Source organism: Falco naumanni, chromosome 3 (genome assembly GCF_017639655.2).
Source record: "Falco naumanni isolate bFalNau1 chromosome 3, bFalNau1.pat, whole genome shotgun sequence".
In the NCBI taxonomy this organism is placed as follows: domain Eukaryota; kingdom Metazoa; phylum Chordata; class Aves; order Falconiformes; family Falconidae; genus Falco; species Falco naumanni.
In genome coordinates, this window is record NC_054056.1 from 91776644 (window position 1) to 91797154 (window position 20511).

General features: G+C 55.3%; 1 protein-coding gene across 1 annotated transcript; it reads right to left on the bottom strand.

The window, feature by feature from the left end:
• Positions 1–3614: 3614 nt before the first annotated feature.
• Positions 3615–16542, bottom strand: GDF6 (growth differentiation factor 6). The gene is made up of 2 exons (XM_040588865.1): positions 16123–16542; positions 3615–6268 (listed from the first exon to the last, which is right to left on the bottom strand). Exons 1-2 carry the CDS (start codon positions 16457–16459, stop codon positions 5406–5408), a joined length of 1200 nt encoding a protein of 399 aa, XP_040444799.1. The 5' UTR covers positions 16460–16542; the 3' UTR covers positions 3615–5405.
• Between the last annotated feature and the right edge of the window lie 3969 nt (positions 16543–20511).

Here is a 20511-nt window from a genome sequence, read left to right on the forward strand (position 1 = left end):
CCTTACAGCAGATAAGTGGTTAAATAAAAAATCCTTAATTATTACTACCTCATATCCTCAGAACACTCCCAGTAGTTGCTAAAAAAAAAGGTGACATCGACCTCCTCCTCTTTAAGTAATCTTTAGTAGAGCTTTACAGTTCGTTTCTATTTTATCTCCAACAGCTCTGTCTCTCCCCTCTTTCTGGCCTTCTACACATTCCTAATATACCAGATAATACTCTTCCCTTTTTTCCTGCCTGTCCTTCCTACACAAATAATACTCTCTCTGCTAATATTGAAGTGCTGCAATTTATTCCACTGAGCCTATGTGATGCTGATTAAACTGTAGCCTTTGTTGTGTCCCAAGACTTCCAGTTCTTCCTGTTTATTCTCCATACTCTTAGCATTAGTGTAAAGACATCTCAGATGTTTGGCAGTTTGCCCTTACGTTATCCCTTTTGTTCTTCTATGGCCCTTCTGCAATTTCCCACTTCCACTGCAGAAATGAGTTGTCAACCAGACCTCCAGTTTTCTTATTCACCTGAGGTCTTTCCTGCCCACCCAGTTGGAAACTGGTGTCCTAGGAGTCTTCTCACTCATTCTTCTCCAGTAATAAAATTCTCACATTCTGAAAACCAACGTTTTTTCACTGATTAAACAATGCTCTATAGGATGGAGATTCTCCTAAGGGTCTTCCTAAAATATAGCGCAGAAAGTTGTTAGTAGAAAAGTGGTCTTATGGGATAAGAGTCCCCAGTCTGATTTCAGACTTCTCGGTTCCAGAGAGAGGGTTGACAGCCCTCACAGTTTAAACAAACACCAGTTTTGTCAAAATGCTAGCGCATGGGGAAATACAAGGTCCCATACTCTGCATCAGGCTGACATACAAAATTATCTCTGGTTAAAACCTTGGGAGAACCCTTTCTAATTCCCAGCAGTACCATACACTAAATTTTAACGTATATTAACCAAGACAGTGGTACTTTTCAAGGCTGCAGTCATCGAGGAATAGGAAGATGACGAGCGAAGCACAGATAATATGTTGATTCTCCTCCCTCACAATTATGAACAGCTGGAACATCCTCAGTTTACAACGGGTCTGACACTGCAAAGAAACAAGAACAAATATTTGGAAATCTAATCATATAATAGAGCTGAACGCTGACAAGAGGACGCTGCTCTAAGGGAGTATAGTCCTTTATAGCCCATGGCTGCTATGTGAGAGAACAAATTACATGCTATTGAAATCTGGTGTCCTGCTGCCCAACCTCTGAATGATTGACAAGGGTGAAGTTCAGTCACTCAACTTCCTCAAAGCTTCAGATGTGCTTCTGAAGCAAAGATTAAGAGGTTATGAAGAAAGAGGTTTCATATAATGTGATCAACTCTGTCCCTCAGCTAACATTTGAGGTTAAACACTGAGGTGTTAAAAATAAACATGCTTATTTTATACATTTCTGTAAACAGACCAAACTCTCATCTACATGGAGATAATGAAGAGGAAGACTGGATCTACTCTTCATGGGGGATTTCCAGCATTTTCCCCTGAACCCCATTTTCAAAAATACACCCGTCCCATAAATCAATGTAAGAGGGAGTCTGTGGTCCAAAAAGAAGCAGTACTGACAAAGCAAGGGGTTAAGCCCCGTGCTAATTTTTTCATTTACATTCTCAGAACTTAATTGTTCCGACACATATCTATGCTTCAAAGATGAGCCAGTGGTGTTCTTGTGTTTGAGCAACACAGCCAGTGCGATGGATGACTCGTGTAACATCTGCTGATACATATCACACCATCAGCCAGAGCTACTCCAGCTGTCTTCTGTCCGCTGGTGTCTATTCCCACTAATTCATAGATTCTGCTCCCTCTTCTGGCCAGCAACATAATAAAAGAAATCATCTCCCCTTTTTAAATATGATTTTGAGCATGGGGAGTTGAGAAATGGAAAAGAAAATTTGTATTACTTTGGCAGGACAAAGAGATCCAAGCTGTGCATCCACTGAATTTCCATATTTGGATTTCTCTGTAACAAAGGCTTGCAGTATTTGTGGTAAAAGCTGAGAAAATAATTACTACTGGGTTTTGTTCAGGTTAGTTCTTGGGAGGGGGGTGGGAGAGAGAAAGGGAGGTCCAAGGAAGGAAAGACCATCGCTCAGCTTTGATGTATCTTTTCACTTCTTCTTGGCACCACACTGCTCCTTCTCCATTTTGTGCAAAATAATATTGCAGACCTAAAAAAGGAAATGAGCAGAGATTCCATCTTTACGAATAGCAGACTTGCCAAAATGGGCTCAGATAATGTTATATTAGCTATAGCATCCAGAGCACATGCTCAGAAAGGCCAGTGTTTCCTCTCTTTTACTAAGTAAAATCCAAAAGGTTTGCCTCCAAAGCAAATACTGCAAATTCTGACTATTTTGCCTTCATTTGGGTCCTCTCACTTCCCTTGGAGGTTAACAAGCAGAGACCAGACACTTGGGACAAAGGGCTTTCAAACCTTTTTTGGCCATCAAAGATGTCACCAAAAATCCAGCTAATGTAGGACGAGGTACCCACTGTTCTACACTGTACATCCGAGACAGAAAAATCTTCACTGTTTCCTCTTTGAGAACAGATTTCTTAGGCCTCTCACAGTTGAACTTTGTCTGGTGAAGCTCCCCAAAGCCAAGCCCGAGGTGGAGCAGAAGGGACAGCTCAGGGCAGTACAGCTTGCTACCACACGTGCGATGCACGGGCTTGCAACAGAAGCCATACTGGTTTTTACACAGAAAGGAAATTGCATTGAAAATTTCAGTGTACGGTTTTAGCCAAGGCATTGTGTGTACACATGATAATTCATTCGCTCGCTAGACAGCAGAATAAAGAGATGATTCATTCAGCCTTCGCTGTCTGTGAATTTTGTGACATTTCAGATTTGTACGTGTTCATTTCCAGTTGACGGCATCTTGCGCTACCTCAATTACCTTTCCTCAGAGAGCCTACTGCAGCCTGTTGGGCATCATTTGCCAGTGCTTCCCTTCCCAAAGACAGCGAGAGCTTGATACACAGCAGAAGACTGAACCGGTGTGGTCGGAGCAGCAATGGAAGTTCACACCGTTCAGAGCTGCAAACAGTGAACCCGGCTTTAAAACTAAAGCTCTTTTTAAAGCTGCGATTTCCAAATCTACTATTAGTCATTAACTTGAAACACTATTAAGTACTAAAAAGAAATATTCCTCTGGCAGCTGTACCAACTCTAAGGCTTGACTCCTCAACAGGTCTCTCAGCTGTTGCTATTCAAACACTTGAGCCCGATTCTGCACTCCTTTGTTCAAGCACCAGTCCGAGGGGGTGAAAGTTGGCCAGAGAAAAACATGTGTGATCAGATCTTGTGATATGGTGAAAAAATTCCACTTCCCATCAAAAGAACCTTGTTTTCAAACACATTCCACCAGGTGAGCAGCTATTTCAGCCCTTCTGCATATAAGATGAGCCTTGCTTCTTTTTTTCCGAGAGCGGAGCTCACAGCCCCCACGCTGCCTGCCACCACCTTATCTGCACGCCTCGCTGCGAGAGAGGAGGGGGATCCTTCTCTTACTGAAAGAGCTACTCATTGAATAGGTCTTCATTATCTAAGAGACAGCCAGGAAATATTTAATAAATATATTACCCATTGTATCAAAATAAATATCATTTATAAAACATTCATTGCCTTTAGCTCATCACCATCATACAGTGTATATAAATGTGCCCAGTACAGATGAGATTTACAAAGGTTTGCCTGAATTTTTCCCCTTAACGCATTCTCCCACTTACAGTAATCATCGCATAAAACGCATGAAAACATAACGCAGCTTTATGCCACCGGCATACACCACAGATGAAACTAAAGATCTTGTAAGGGTACAAAAAGTCTTCAGCTAGGAGGAATGGCTTTAGGTGCACCTTAAAGTGGCACTCGCTCCAACTCAGCTCTGCAGCATTTTAGAACTGGAGCCAATGTTTACTTGAGAACTCAGAATTACTTAACTAAATAATAGAACATATAAAAAGCAAGCTGGCTTTTTGGGAAAAAAAAACGTTTAATAATACAGTAATAGTTGTAGTATCGTCCAGTAAAGGTGTATTGTAAAAATGCTCTGAATATTAATTTACCTCAGATAACTTTAGAGTTGTAAATACTTGCATTATAGTGAGGTAGACAATAAAAAAAAAAAGTTCTTTTCTCCATTATTAGCACAGAATTTAAATCTTGTAATAATATCTTAAGGAAATGATAAGTAAGGATGAAATATCTAATTAATGCTTAATTCTGTACAACTCAAATATAAACTTTTAAAAATATTAGAAATTATAACATTTCGAGTGCATATAATGTTTTGTACATTAAAAAAAAGAAATGCATGTTGTTCATCTCCATTTTGCACTTTTCAGTCTGTTTAAATAAACAAATATTTACAACTTTTATATGAACAACAGTGCATCCAAAGCAAAATGTGCATTTTAAATTATTGCTCCTGGTCGAGTCTTTTTATTAGCATTTTATATTATTATTCTCTTCTCTTTTTTAAATTTTTTTTTCCGCCAGTTTGTAGCTCTGTGAAACCAGATAAGCCAACAATTCTAGAAATCAGCGGGGAAAAGCCTGAAACTATGAGCAACATAGTTACATTAAGAAAGGGCTAGGCGTGCTTCGAAGTGCACTTCCCTCAGGTGAAGCCACAGCTGAGACCAAAGGTGGGAAAGAAACAGGAATCTTACACAAAACGCCTTTTTCCAGCACATTTGCGTATAATACTGCTGCAGGTCGCGGGGGCCGCCGAGCTCGAGCTATCTAAAGGTCTGGCCACAGCATCCTCGCACCGTCCGTGCCATCCCAAGGAGTTTCCTTCCCCAACCCCCCAGGTTGCGCTTTGCCGTAACACTTCGCTCTTCACAGTTTTTCGCTGCTGTCTTAAAATGAAACCTAACTGGTAATTACAATTTTGAGCAATTATCTTTTTTTTTTTTTCCTCGCTCTCTTTTTTTTTTTTTTTCCTTTAGGGATGGGGGGCCGCAGGCTATTTCTGGCCGGTAAGCTTGCAGGAATGTGGAAGAGAGAGGGCAGGAACGCAGCGGCCCCCTTGAGAGCGACCTCCGAGCCGGAGCCGAGCCTGCTCCCTCCCTGCCCCGGCTCCGTTTGCACCCGGTGAATTGCCGTCACCTTTGGCGGGGGGCGGGGGCACCGACCGCCAGATCAACCGCGGGGCAGGGAAGGGGAGCGGGGTCGGGACCCGGCGGGCCCTCGCCGCCCGCCCCGCCCGCTCGCCCGTCCCCGGCCCCCGCCGCCCCGTCGAGCCCCGCCGGGCCCCTCCGCCCCAGCCGCGCTCCGGGCGGGCCCCGCCGCCGCCGGCGCATCCTCCGCCTGACGCAGCTCCGGCTGCCGCCGAGGGGCGTCGCGCCCGCTACCTGCAGCCGCAGGACTCCACCACCATGTCCTCGTACTGCTTGTACACCACGTTGTTGCCCGCGTCGATGTAGAGGATGCTGATGGGAGTCAATTTGGTGGGGACGCAGCAGCTGGGCGGCGTGGAGCCGGGGTCCATGGAGTTCATGAGGGTCTGGATGATGGCGTGGTTCGTGGGCTCCAGGTGGGAGCGCAGCGGGAAGTCGCAGACCCCCTCGCAGTGGTGGGCCTCGTACTCCAGCGGGGCGATAATCCAGTCGTCCCAGCCCAGCTCCTTGAAGTTGACGTGCAGCGGCTTCTTGCTGCAGCGCAGGCGGGACTTCTTGCCGTGCCGCTTGCCGTGCCGGCTGGCGAAGGCGGTGCGCCGCTGGCGCCGGGGCGGCGGGCGGCGGGCGGCGGGCGGCGGCGGGGCGCCCAGCTCGGCGCGCAGCTCCCCGAGGAGGCTCCGCCGCCGGGCGCGGGTGAAGACCACCAGCAGCGCCCGCTCCTGCGGCGGCCGCGTCCGGCGCCCGAAGCCCAGGCCCCGCAGGTCCTGCCAGCGCGGCGGCCCGCGGCCCGCCGAGGCGCGCAGCTCCAGGCACAGCCGCCTCCAGGGCCGCCGCTCCCGCAGGCCCTGCCGCACGTCGAAGACCTCCCAGCCGGCGGCCGGGGCCGCCCGCGGGTCCAGGGCGCGGGAGTCCAGCGGCCGCGGCGAGAGGCAGGGGAAGAGCTGCATGTGCAGCGGGGCGGCGGGCGGCGGGCGGCCGCGGGGGGCCCGGCGGAACAGCCGCAGCTCGGCCCCCACCAGCTCCTCCGTCTCCGAGAGGGTCGACACATCAAACACGTACTGCTGCCGCCTCAAGGGAGCGGGCGAGAGATCGTCTGCGAGATAAAAAATAATTACAGTCAGTTGCGCTCAGGGGGATCTGCCGAGAGGGTTCCGAGGCGGGGAAGGGCGGCCAGGGCTGCCGGCTGCCCGGGCAGGGCCCTCCGGGCCGCCCCCGCACCGGGACCGGGACCGGGCTGGGCCCGGGGCAGGGCGGGGAGAAGGGTAGGAGAGGGGAGGGGAGGGAAGGGAAAGGGAAAGGGAAAGGGAAAGGGAGAATAGAAGAAGAAGAAGAGCAAGAAGAAGAGGGAGAGGAAAGAGAGGAACTATGGGAGGACCCGCACCAGGCAGGACTCTGTTCTCTCGCACCAGACAGCCCCTGCTCCAGCACATCCCCTGCCCTACAGCCCTGCCGGCAGCGCGGGACTGGCAGTGCTTGTGTGCTCGTGTACATTGCGCATACATCTACACGTCTATATTCTCCTCCAAGAGAAAAACCTGGACTTCTTTTTTGACACATTGATGTACGAAGTGCAGCGCAGAAAGCAAACCAGATTCCCCTGAGCTGCTTTCCAATAAAATGTTTACAACCCAGCAAATACAAAAATTCCCAAAGCCCCTGGGTTTCCCCAGAAGCTAGTAAAGCTTGTGTAGATTTCAATAGTAAAAGTGTCACTGGAGCCTCTGTTCAGCAGCCCCTCGTCGCTTTTCCAAGCTCAGCCCGCTCCAGGGGTAGAAACAGAGACTAAAGAAATACACAGCTCCGTTATTTATTGATATCAAAGGTCATTGCGATTCCTAATCAGTGTATTTCACAACCTTGGCTCTACCTGACAGGTCTGGGGGAACCTCCTGGGGGGCAAGAGGGGCAGGGGATGATTTATGCAAACCGAGACCCTCAGGCGCGCCACGGCAATGTAAAAATCAATGCGGATTAACGTGCCGTTAATCGGTGCGGATTAGTGTACTCGAAGGTCGCCCCGCGTCGCCGCGCGTTCCTCCAGACGCCGACATGGAGGTGGAGCGTGGAGTGCAGCAGGGACAGAGGGAAATGCTGGGAAAAAGACCTGCCCCGCAGCCAGGCATAGGAGCCCACGGCGGCGCCTGTGGACGGCCAGCGCATCCCTCCTGCCCCGCCGGGAGCCGCCGTGGGAGGCCCCGCCGCCCACCCGCGGCTGCGGAGCTGAGTGCCCGCCGGGCACTGCGCTCCTGCCCTGCCCCCGGGGCGGGGGGGCCGGGGCACGGCCCTGGGCCCCCGCCTGGCCGCGGCGTGGCACGGCAGGTCGGCCGGGCAAGGGGAGCTCACAGGCCGGGGCCGCCCCCGCCCTGGCCGCGCTGCGCGCTGGGGGGGCGCGGTGCTAAAATGGTCAGACCCTTCAGGCATCCCGGGGAATTTGGACCTCGGGCTGCTGCATCCCGGACCCCGCCTCCCGCTTCAGGCTCGGCGGTTTCCCCGCGGGGAGGCTGCTCCTTCCCGCAGCGAGGAGCTCGCAGAAGGGAGCGAGGGGCAGCCCGCACGGCCGCGCATCCTTCTCGGGGCGGGGAGGGGGGAGAGAGGAAAGTCTGCAAAAAACACACACACAGCCCGACAAATGCCGTCACAGCCCCAGGTGACGACAACAGCTGCTCTATCGAGGTGCTGAAACAAAAAATGAAATCCAGCGGGAGCTGCCTACAGAGGCGCTGGACGGTGTCGGCAGCGCTTCAAGGACGGGGCAGGATGTGGCCCATGGATTGCTTGTGGATTTGGGGGTGGTTTTTCTCCCTTTCACGGGTTTGGGCGGGCAGGGCCGGGGGCTGAGGTGCACCTGGGTTGCGGGAGAAGGAATGTCCAGCAACTCAGGAGAGCTCTGGGGCCATTCAAGTGGGTCTCGGGCAGAACTGGGGGCTTCAGACAGGAGGGGACATGCATCCCTTGGGCAAAGAACAGGAGAATCCCCTTCCGCCTTCTCCTTCTCTTCCTCTCCTTTGGCTTTCCCTGGGCCCAGCATCTGCCAGATGCCCTGGCATCCTCCGACACGGCGCAGAGGGGTCTCCTGGCCCTGCCGAGCTGCCTCCCGCCTTCCACCGGCTCCAGCTACCATCGAGAAAACCAGCTCAGCGCCTTCCCCTGCCCCTACCCACCCCGGCTTTAGGGTGTGCGCAGGGCCGGGCCTGGGCACAGCTCAGCTTTGAAGCCATCTCTCTGCTTGGGGTGTTGTTGTTGGCGGTGTCAGGCTTGGTTTCAAAGGAAAATGATCGTCCCTGTTTGGTACTCCCTGTCGCGATGGAGTGGAGGGGTAGCGCTGCTTCCAGCCCGCTGTCCCTCCGCAGCACAGACTCCCACCTCCTCCCCGTCCGATTCCTGGCCGGTGCCCTGGCCTTGGGGGCCCCCGCGTCCCTGCCGTGGTGCAGGAGCAGGTAGCGCTGCCATGCCGCCCGGGCTTTCGGAGGAAGAGGGGGCAGCCGTTTCCCGGGAGGTGGGGGGACACAGAGGTGACAGCGCGCTGCTCGCCCCCGCCCCCGGGAGCCGCCCCCCCGCCCACCCCCGCAGGCGGGCGGCCGCGGCGCGGGCAATCGGCCCCTTCGGGGGTGACATCCAGGCGTGCGTGTTGAACGGGAGGGAAGAGGGGAGAGGCGGAATTCCCTACGGATCCCCGCTGCTGAAAGCGGTTTATAAAGGCTCCGCAGACCCTGCCATGCGGCGGGGGCGGGAGGGAAGCCAGCTCCGTTCCTGCGGGTGTGAGTGGCTTGCTCGGGGGGGCGCCTAAAACGCGCTCCCCAGCAGCATCCTTTGAAGCTCCTGCTTGGCGGAGGTCGAACGCGTTGCACGGCCGCTCTGGCTGGCTGGCGGGCATGGCAGGCTGGGGGACACGGCCGAGTGGCAGAGAAATGTGCCCCCCGGGCAAGCGGGTCTCCGAGCCGGGCTTAGGCAGCACCGACTCTGCGCTGGAAAACTCCCCGTGGCTGATGCAGCTGCCGGCTGCCGCTCCTCTCCCCGAAAGGGGCAGAGCTGCCGGTTGTTTCAAATAAGCAGCTTTGAATCCGATCAGATAAACGCTATTTATTCACTCTTGTAACCTAATAATTCCAGATGAATACATAATCCTAAACCAGGACTGGCTCGCTCCCAGCGCAGTCGAAAGGGTGGGAAAAGCGGCGGAGGGCGGGGAGGGGAAGCGGTACCGCCGGAGCCTCCACAAACCGGGGGGAGACGGGTCTGGTTTGGGGACCCTTTGTTCGAGACAAGCTACCGCCTTCCCAGCACACAAAGAGCGGCAGTAGCTACGGCGTGGGGACACCCTGGCTGTCCCCGTCCCTCCGTATGAGGAGCACACACGGATCGGGGCTTGTCCTCTCCAGTTTTCCTTTAAGCCCAGGTTGCGGCTGGGGGGAAAGACGGGGTTTCTAACAGCCAGCCCCACATCTGCCTCTTCCCCGGGCCGGTCCAGGCTGACGTTACCGTTATTCCCGTTACCGAAATATTTGGAGACAGCAGCAAAGTCATCTCGCATCCATCCGGGCTGGGCAAAGCTACAGTGCAGAAAACGCAGCGCAGAAGTGTGTTTGTATTTGTAACGTTAATTTAGATGAATGTTAGTTACGCAGTAAGTATTAGTTTTATTTCGATTCTCCGTTGTTTATTTTTTTCGGGCGAAGATAGTATATCGGGAGCAGGGAGGAGGGGGAGAAGAAGGGAGGAGATTCAGCTGTGCCAGCGGTGGGGAACGAGAGCAGCCCCGCTCCGCTCTGCCCTTCCCAAAGCGGCCGGGCAGCCGGCGTGCCCCGCGTTCCGGCGGGGCAGCCGGGGCGGGATGGGAAGGGACGGGGCTGCGCCGGGGCCTTGCCGCCTCCCCCCCGCCGCCTTTCTCCGCTATGCTGTGGCGGAGGTTTTATCATCTCCAAGGTTAAATGAATGCTGGGGTTGGGACTCTTGCTTTAACTCCCTGTGTTGCCTCTCCCGCTGCCCAGCTTCACTTTCTCGCCGGCAGCCTGGGCTTTAAGGCGAGCCGGGGGTTAACGCAGGCTACACAAAGTTTCCCTTTTCATGGCAGATCAGGTACCGGGCTCCCAGCCAACTCATCAGGGCTCAGATCTTAACTTTACATCACTGCAAATTATACCCAAACCACATTCAAGAAGTATTTTCCCATTCCCAAATTCTCTTTCAAGCCATATTTAAATTCGCAAACCAAAAGCACATTTGCAGTTTAAAGACCCTTTGCAGGCGCTTGCTCAACAATAATCTGGAAATTAAAACATATATCCCCCCTAATTGCGCGGGGCTGCCCACACGTTGTCTGCAGAGTCGCAAGGCTGACAGGTATTTCTTTCGGAGCATTACCCGAGCTGTGGAAGCAAGGGGCCGGCTCTCCATGTGTGGTATTTCTCCGGGTTTCAATTCCGCATATCCCAGCGCCTGCCTCGCCGTGGTTTTTTATTACACCGGGTGATTAGATTTAAATGTTTCGTTCGCTTCGCTATCGAGTAACCGGGAGAGACCACACCTTCCTCGGACGAGATCCCAATCCTGCCAAAACCCCAGCGAAGCCGATGGAGGGCTGTTTCTATTTCCCTTCCCCCCACCCCCCACCCCCCACCCCCCCGGAGCGGGGAGGCACCTGGCTGCGATAAACCTTTGATCAGGGTTGTACCGTACCTGCGCCGGGAAGGCTGCCCGCCCCCGTCCAGCTGCCCGCCACCTCCCCGGTTCCCACGGGCGACGCTCGGCCCTTGGGCGCAGGGGGACCACCCGACGGCCGCGGGGCATCCCGCGGGGCTCCGGGACCCTCGTCTGTCGGTATCGCCCCGGGAGATGCTCCAAGGAGGAGGGGGGCTTCCTGGGGGGCCTTCTACCTGCTGTAACAGGCATTAACCGAGCCCCCTTCCCTCTCCCCGTTTGCGGCGCTTTCGCCACCCGAACTACTTCGATCGAGGAGAAATGATTCCTTCGAAATTATTCGTGTTGAGAAAATCGGACTGAATTATTCCCAGCGTTCGGAGCTAAGAAAAGGAGCGATGGGGCGGTTCGGAGGGTATTTCTGGGCGATATATGTTGAAGCGCCGGGATACAGCAGCACAACATACAGACCTGGCCACAGCCAGCAAGGACTGAAACGTCCCGTTTCGCTCATAAACCAGACCAGGCACGGAAGGACGCCCAGTCTCGGCTCTAGCCTGCCCTGAAATCGCAAGGAAAGCAGCATTTCTACGATCGGCGGCTTTTTTGCTATAGGACTACGAACCGGGGAGCAAAATGAGGAGAACGAGGCGTCCCCCTGTCGTGCCCAAGCGCCGGGCTGGCCCCGGACTGCCCCGGTTTTTCTCCCCGGGGACCGCTCGGTTCCCTGTTGGGGCCAGCCCAGTCTGCTGCACAGCATCGCCCCGAGGGCGATGGGAAATAAACAGCTCCGAAGCGCAGAGCTCGGTCCTACCGTCCTCAAATAAAAATAAATAAATATAAAAAAAAAATAAAATGAAACCTCTTAGTAAACCCCGCGGGAGGAGGGGGGGGGGGAGAGCTCCTGGATTTAAAAATTACAAATTGAAAAATCAGGTTCGGGTCCGAAATGAGCCACCGTAATGGCTTGAAAGGCTTTAATTACGCCTGCCCGTTAGCAGGGCGGCTCCGCGACCGCGCAGCGCGCCGCCAAGCTACCTGTGCCGCGGAGCGGCCACGGGAGCTGCGTGTCCCAGCGCTTGCGGGCTCTGCTTGCCCCAGACCGCCCTCCCCATCCCCTCGCGCTGCTGCGCGCAAAGCCCCGCGCCTTCCCACAAAGAAACAAACAAAAAAAATGCAAATAAAAAAAACCCAAATGATTTTCAACGGGGAGAGCGGAGCGGCGCGGCAGCGGCTTCCGAGGGGACGGCCGCTGCCTGCTCCGCCCGCGCCCCGGCCCCGCTCCGCTCCCTCCCGCAGCGCGGGGGGCAACAAACCAAGCCCGCAAGCACCCCCAGGCGCAGGCAGCGCGGTGCCGCAGCCCGCTCTGCACCGCAGCCCGCTCCGCACCGCCTGCCCCCGCACTCCGGCTCCGCGGGCGCGCAGGCCGGGCCGGGCCGGGCCGGGCCGCCCGCTCCTTCCCCGGGCGCACGGCGGCGATGAGAAGCGGCTGCTCGCTGCCGCGCTGCGGCCGTCTGGTCTGCATTAGTGTTTTTATAGGGGGCTCAAACAAATCGAATACAAGGTCACCAAATAATTAACAGTTGTGAATTCCCTCCTTCCCCATTAAAATACTTCCCTGCTTATATTTCATTTTCCTTCTGCCAACGATAACACTGCCTGGGCAAAGGCGCTGCGCAGATTACGCTATATTGCAGCTTTCGGTCCACCCAGAAACCCGCTGTTTTGCATAAACATGTTGCACTAGATGAACCTCAAGTGGGATTTACGCTTTTTCTTCTGCCACATGCACAGCCGGGCCATTTCCAGTTTCTGCACACGGGATCCCCCTTTCGTCCTGCTCCCTTTCTTTCACCCCCCTCCCGACCCTAATGGCAAGAGCAAAACAACGACGGTCGGACCCCTGCCCATTTGAAGCGGCTGCCTCTCAACTGGGACACAAAACTGCACAAAGAAAACGGGGAGAGAAACAGGAGACGGTCTCGATCCATTCCGATTTCCCCGTCCCTTAGGCGCGGAGCTCAGCAGTTCGCACGCCCGAGCCCGGCCGCGGTGCCGCGGCTGCGGGCAACGCTGCAGCCGCAGAAGGGAAAAGCGAGGTGAACCCGCGGCAGCCGGCCCTTGTGGCATTCCCTTCCCACGGGAGATCTCTTTGAAAATCGCGCTCCCTCGCACCCCGGCTATCTCTTTTTTGTTTTCGGTTTGTTCCGAGCCGTGCCGCCTTTATCGCTGGCTGTGGATTTGCTTGTTTATAGCTCCCTTCTCAAGCTCCCTCCCGCTCTCTCGCTCTCTCTCTCTCTCTTCCCCCTGCCTGGTGGACTCCTTGCAGCTCCTAATTGTCCTGCCTTACTGTGGAGCTCCAATGCTGGGGGTCCCGAGGCCAGCGAGAGCACCATCTGCGTTTTAATGAGTTACTTCATGTGCCAACAGTAATTTTCCTGCATTCAGCTAGGTCCTGTCTGATCTTGCGACCGTAACAAGGGGGAGCGAGTGGGGGGCGGGAGGGGGTGGAGAAGGGAATAGCAAACCCTTTCCCCTCTTTCTGCGCTCTTTTTCTACCGCGGGTGTGTGTGTTTATGTATGTATGTATATATATAAGGCAGTAGTGTGGCTTTCCTCCCTCCCGAGCTACCCCGAAAGCGATCTTATTAGCTTCAAGCGGGAAGGTAGGAATCGAGGCGAAGAGGAGCGGTGGCCGGGTGTCCGCACCGCAGCGCTGTGCCCCGCTCAGCTGCGCAGGGCGGGGGGCGGGCTGGCTTCGGGGCTGCTGCGGGCAGGAGCCAAGCCGAGCTGCCCTGCTGGCGGGGGGCTTTCACGGGCACGCAGCACCGCAGCCCACGCCGTGCGGGGAGGGCATTTCTCGGCAGGACTAAAAGCTGCTTCGAGCTCCTTTCTGGGCTGCTGCCCCCCCCAAATCTTGCGATGAAGGATGCCGTTGCGGGCAGGAGGGACGGCCACCGCCGTCTCCCCCAGAGCTGCCGCTTAGGTGAAGAGCAGCCCATCTAATTGGGTCAATTTGGGCGGCTATATTGTCCGCAAATGAATTGACAGAACCTCCCCCCCCCCCCCCCGCTTTCACTGAGCAAAGACTGTTCATCATCAGCACAACTCCAGCTCGCCAATTAACTGGGCTAGGAGCCCACGGGGGAGGTGGGCAGTAAAATAGCTACCACTTCAGAGGAACGGAAGCTCTCTTGAAGTTTTTTGGTGATGTGCCATTGGCTGGTCCGCTTCATTATGGGAGACTAGACAATATTTGATATGTTATGACATGAACACTCAATTAGATCACTGAGTTGAAATACTCCAATCAGTGGCTTGATGCTAAGCAACCCTCAGAAGGTCCAGCAGAAGGTCACAGCCTGTGACACATCAAATCAAAATCAATGGGGAAAAGTGAGCTTTTCCTTAATCAAACCAGGACTCCTGTTAGCAAATCACTTCCCCCGGAGTAGAATCTCCCATGCAGCGAGATGAGCTAAATTTGTTAAATTAACTGTCTTTCTTCTGGTTATCAAGAATAAGATGATCTTGAGCGCGGCTCTGTTTCCCCGCGGCTCGCAGAATTAGCACCCCGTTCCCTCTCCGGCGGGAAAGCGGGCAGGCTCCTTGCTAAACGGCTGAACTTTTCGAACCCGTATTTCATATAAAGCGGGTCCTCTTCCCCGCCCCCCCCCCCCCCCCCCTTCGAACGGCGACGAAGAAAACAACCCCCGTAAGGCGAAGGTGGAAAGCAAAACCCCGCGTCCCTTCTCCCCTCGGAAACGCCTGGGCGCTTCCACGCACCCTCCCGAGCCCCGAGGGGCGCGACGGGCACCGGGGAGGGAGGGGAAGAGCCCCGCCAACCCCCCCCGCGGGGGAGGACCCCCGAGCCGGGGGCGGCGATGGGGCAAGGGGCTGCGCCGTGGGTGCCGCGGGGGAGGAGCGGCTGCCGGCTCGGGGCGGCGGCGGCGGCGGGGGGCTGGTTGGGGTTGCGGCTGGGGTGCGGGTTGGGGACCGAGCGGCTCCCGTAGCTCCAGGAGGAAGCCGTGGGGTTTTCCCGGCGCGGCATTTTGCCCTAAAACGGGTGGGAAGCGGGGAGGTCGGCGTGCTCGCCCCACTCCCGGCAGCGGCGGGGGGCCGCTGCCAGCCGCCGGCAGGTACACGGGCAGGGTCCCGCGCGGTGGGGGGGGGGGGGGGGGGGGGGGGGGGGGCGCGGGCGGAGGGGAGGATCTTCAGATCTGGGAGGGGAGAAGGAAAGAATGCACAACCTTCATTAAGAACCTGTTAACTGCTCTGTCCTTAACGGCTCAGAAACCAGGGTAACGACAAATAAAAATAATTTTAAATAACGGGGCGTTTTGAGGGAAGGGAAATCGCCGAGAAACCTCCATCCCACTGCCTCGGGTACGAGGGGTAAAACAACGAGCGAGAAGCAAACCAGGGCCCCGGCCGGGTCTGCGGGTCGCCGCGGGGTCCCAGGAGCCCCGCGGCGCCGGTGCCGCCCCGGGAGAGCGGGGGCAAGGGCTGGGGCCCGGCTGGCCCCGGGCGCTGCCGCGGGCCCGTCCGCCGCGCTCCCCGCCGCCGGGCAGCCCCGGGGCCCGGCCCGGGGTGGGTGAGGACCGGCCCCGCAGCGGACGGCGAGCCCGGGCCGCCCCGCGCCGAGCCCCGGCGCCGGGAGTTACCTGAGCTTGGGGCTGCCTCCCGCAAGCGGAGCCGGCGGCGCCCCGGCGCTTTCAAACGGGGCCGGTGCTCCTCCAGGTAACCCCGGTGAAGCGACCCTAGGCGAGAGCAGCCCCAAGCAGCAGAGGTTTGCCCTCGGTCAGTTTGAACTTTCTATTGGCCTTACAGCCGCGGCGGTAAGAGCGAGCTTTTCCCCGGCAAGCGGGAAGAAACCAAAGGGAGGCTTGTGGGTGTGTTTTCGGTTGGGTTTTTTTTCCTTTTTTGTGGTCCCCCCCCCCCCCCCCAAGGTTGCATTGACACCCGAAACGCGCCTGCAAAGCTGGGGCGTGTTGCCCACCACCCCGTGACGATTCGGGGAGGAACACGCGTGTTTCCCGCACGCAGCACTTACGGCTGCTGCGGTCCGGGTTTCGCAGCTGGCTTGAAAAGAAAACAACGCGATCCTCAATTTACCGAAAGATCCACTTTTCTGCAATACCGGGGCGGGGTGGGGGGTGGGGGGAGCGCGGAAGCACCAGTGACCGATCCCCCCCCAGCGCCAGGCTCCGCGGCACGGCAGCATCGCACCGCGCAGCGCCGCGGGAAGGGGCGCCCGCAGCCCCGGGGGACGGTGAGGGGCGAGGGGGCGCGGGGAGCGTCAGAACTTACCTCGTCCCCTGTCTACAAAACTAGTGATGGTGTTGGCGGACTTGGACGACTGGAAAAAGCTGGCGTTGATGCCCAGTTTCTCCGCGATGGAGTAAGTCCTGAACAGAGACAGCATGTACTCGTGGGGTTCCGCCCGTGGGAGCGCCCGGCCCGCGGCGTGTCCCCCTTGCCGCGGGCGGGTCTCCCGTGGGGACCGCGGCACCCTGCGGCCCCGTCCGCCCTTGGAGGAGGCGGCGAGCTCCGAGGCGGCGGGGAGGGAAGCCGGGAGGCAGCAAGGTAAATCCCAGAGGAGGCTGGCGAGCAAGGCGGCGGAGAGCAGGGCCCGGCGTGCATTCATAGCGAGAGGCGGCGGCTGTGGGGAGGAAGAGGAGGGCGGCCCGACGTGCGGCTCCGGCGGCCCACGGAGCGGCGCGGGGACTGCGCGGCGGCGTGGCGCGGAGCGGGGACTGCACCCGGGCGGGCTCGGCCCGGAGCAGCCCGCCCCGCCCCGTGGGTACCGCCCCGACGCGGACCGCCCCGTGGGGGCACCCAGCCCGCCCCCGCAGGGCGGTCCGCGGCGGGGCGGGACACCCCGCGGCCGGGCGCTTGGGGGTCCCCTGGCTCCCTGCTCGCCGGGGACTCCACGCGGGAAGCGGACGGCAGGGGAGGGATGCTGCGCGTCTTGCTGCCACCCTTCGGGTACCGCTTCTCATCGACCCGCCAATGCTTTGGTGTGCCCAGGTGCCTCTTGGGTGCTGCCGTTTCGGATGCGGGCAGACTGGTGCGATGCTAATGGTCTTCCTCGAGGCTCTCTGTATTCCCATGGCTGTGTGCCCGAGAGCTTGGCGTGAAGCAGGAGTCTCTCAAGAACGAGAATCTGGTGGAAAGTGGGGGACTTGTCATCTTGGGATGCGCCAGGGCCCACCTAGCGGGCAGCCGCGAGGCAGGCCCTGCCAGCTGCCAGAGAGGGAAGGGCAAGCACAGGGGTGCAGAGTCAGAGACAGTTCTTCTTTCAAAATCTGCACAGCCATCAAGAGGGGACCAGCCTGAGAAGAGCACGGTGCCAGGCTGGGGCCTGGGACAATGCAGCGCTGGGCAGGCAGCACTGGCAAATTAAGCAGGGCAGCCTGGGGCAGGCAGGAAAGCCTCCTCAAAGCACAGGTCATGTAGGAGACAACAGTGGAGCATAAGCAGGAGGATTCACCCCTGCCTTTTCTTTTGGATTTTTAGACGTGCATCCTCTAGTAGAAGACTGGTGTCAGCTCTCCAAATGGTTTCATCCAGCCATCTATCTAGGGTTCACAGCCATGGAAAAAGCATGGTAACAAGCTTGTGTTACCCTACCTGTCCAGTTTCCTCCCTGCTTCTTCCTGACCTCCTTCTCATCCTCCTTCCTGAACCATGGCAGTGCTGCCGTTGATAGCCACAAGCCACCCTCCTTTTCCCCACATTGCTTTCCTTTGCCCTGTGTTTGTGACAGTGCTGAGCTCCTGTCCCATCCTGTCCTGTCCTGTTCTCTCCTCTCCTTTCCTCTCCCAATCTCCCATTCTCCACTTCTTCCTCTCTCTCCTATCTGCCTCAGCTCTGCCACTGATGGATTTTCCTCTAGCAAGAGATGCTGCAGCCTGAGGGTTGTGTTTGGCAGTGAAAGCTCAGTCTATAGCAAATAAAGGAAATCTGGCTTTCACCCCACGCTGAATCCGACATCTCTGATACACTCCTCCATCAGCAGCTGTTCTTCATGATCCATGCAGTCATACATTGGACTTTCTTGTCTTTTTCTTTCCCCTTCTCATTTTCCACCTAGAGAGGGCAACTCATGCCTGGGCTTTTGGCACAAGTGCAACACACTCTGTGGGATGAGGCAGACCCAGCCAGGCAACATGGAACAGGCATCTAGCCTGGCCAGTCCCAGTTTGTCTGTAGGGAGCTCAGTGCCACGGTGCTCCCCAGCTCTTGTCCCTAGGCAGCCATTTGAATGTGACCATGTCGATGGGGGGACACATCGCTTGGATTAGCGAACAGGGCCCATCGTTGTCTTCACTTCTTTTTAGTAGGACAGATGTACTGTGAGGTCCTGGCAGATGAACTGTGAAGAAACAGAGCTACAAAAGAGTATCAGTGGCAGTGCAGAAGTGAGGCAAGTGTCCTGCAAAACCAGTGCCCACTTTGTTCCATCCCAGTTTTTTTACCCCTTTTTCTTTATTGTGCTTTCACTCCTCCTGCCTATCTCCTGGCTTTACAGCTGCCCTGCTGACCGTTTCTCTCCCTTTTCATCAGCTGCTTTCTGCTCTGGGACCTTCGCCCCCTCCTCCTGCCCCTTCAGCTTCACTTTTCTGATCCCTTACTTCTGTTACTTCTACTCCCCTTTGCCACTCCCATCCTTTCTGCTCTGTACTTAGCATTTTGACTATTTTTTCTTGCCATGACCCAGTTCCTTCCGGAGCCTTATCATCACTTTTTTTGTTTCCTTCTGCCCCTTTTGTGCCCTCTTCACTTATTCCACGCTCCTGCCTGCTATCTCCAATCAGCTGCCCAGCTCCAGTTTCTTCTCCGCCAACTTCTGCCCAACCCTAGTCCCCCAGGCTCTTTCTTTTCTCTCCTGCTGCATTTCATTGTCCTATTTTTCTTTTCTGATATTGTTTCCACTTCCCACATCCCCTCCTTGCAGTCCTCAGTGTTGCTGCTGCACGGCTGCCCTTTCCCACTCCCACCCCGCTGGTTTCCAGGGTCCCCTCGCTGCTCCTGGAGTGTCTGTTCCCTTCCTGCCTTTGTCTCTCGGTCTGTCTCTCCTCTTCCCTCTTTGTTCTCGGCTTTTTCCTCCCTTGGCCTCCTCCTCTCCCAAGGGAAGGTGGTTTCATACTAATGCAAAGCTGCAAGGGTCGAGTGGTCTTGAGAGCAACTTCCATCAGCCCGATTTCATTTCTACCTGCTGCTTTTGCACGTTTTAACGCATTCTATCAAATGGACTCGGACGGCTGTCTTCCACCCTCACTTCTTTATTGCGAGGGGCCTGTCTGGAAGCCCTCTGCAGCCAATGGGGGTCCTTCCCCTAGCTCCAGTGACCTTTCAGGCAGTGCAGAGGCTGGGAGAGGCACGTGCCCTGTTGTTATTACCCCAAGACAGTAACGCTCATCAGATGATAGCATACACAGGTCATAACAGCCATAGAGTAGGCAGTGGTGCTCTCCTGTCTTTCTTGCAGCATTAGGCTCTGTTGCTCGGGGTGTCCCTTTGCCATTTTGGAAGACAATGCCATTGTTCAAAACAGATAATTGCCAGAACAGTCACTCAAAGGAACAGAGAAGACAGAGCGTAAGGAACTAAGAAGATGTAGCAATCTTGGTGCCTTATGCAGCTACTCAGTCATATCACTGTGAGGGACTCGAACATATCAAACCATCTTAAGAAGTTTTGGGTTTGATTGGCATTGAGAAAACCACGTGAGACCAGACTCGGGAGCTGCAGGCAGGAGCAGGCACCTTGTGGGGCAGCATGAGAATGAATCAGCGCCTGTGAAACAATTGGGATCCCAGCTTCGGAGCTCGGCAAAGGATGTAATAACGGCAGCAACAATAAGAAGAATAAAATAATAACAGCCACCAGAAAAGAAGAATAGCATTTTTTAAAATTATTTCCTTTCCGGTTTTCCCAACAATAAAAGCTGGCCAGATTTCAGTTTATAATTGCATTATAAATATTTTTGTGACAATTTTTTAATTTCAAATGCATTTCTCCAAACTAAAGCCACTTTGAGACTGCAAAACTACAATTTAATTAATTTCCTTGCACTAGCACAGATAGTTTCCACATCTTTCAAATTTTTTCCTTTCTGTGAATTTGCTATTCTGGGAAAAGGAAAAACATCAGAGGCAAATTTGAAAGCCAGGAGACAGACAAAATCAAATGTAATTTTTTTTTTCCCCTGGAAGTTTAATGGAAATTTATCTTGTTATAACAATAAAATGAGCACCAATGCTGAGGACTGGTACCAGAGGTTAAAATTCATCCCTGCACAAGTGGTCAAGCCAAGGCCTAAGCATCACTCATCTCACCTCTGGTTTGTGGTCTTTCAGAAGACTTCCTGTGGTGCATAAGTGGCATTAGTACAGAGCTGATCAGTTTGTAGACAGTTCCTCTTAGTACCTTTTATTTTTTTTAAAGCTAAGTTTTGGGTTATTATAACATGAATGATCCATTGTAGGGTTTTTATTTCTGCAAACCAAAATCATGCTCTATTATGATAACTAGAAAATGTACCCACTCAAAGTGTGGTCTTCTTCACCCTTTACCACAAAGAGGTTTGAAAAGGCTGTGGTCACACCACAAAATCGGGGGTAGGGATTTGTACTGGCAGAGCAGTTAGCACGATGTTTTCTGAAATGCCCGTGTACCCATATGTGCTGGTTT

Coding starts and splice junctions, on each gene's coding strand:
- GDF6 (XM_040588865.1), bottom strand. CDS start 16,459: ATGAATGCACGCCGGGCCCTGCTCTCCGCCGCCTTGCTCGCCAGCCTC. Junction 6,269..16,122: donor TTTTGTAGACAGGGGACGAG/GTAAGTTCTGAC, acceptor TTTATCTCGCAG/ACGATCTCTCGCCCGCTCCC.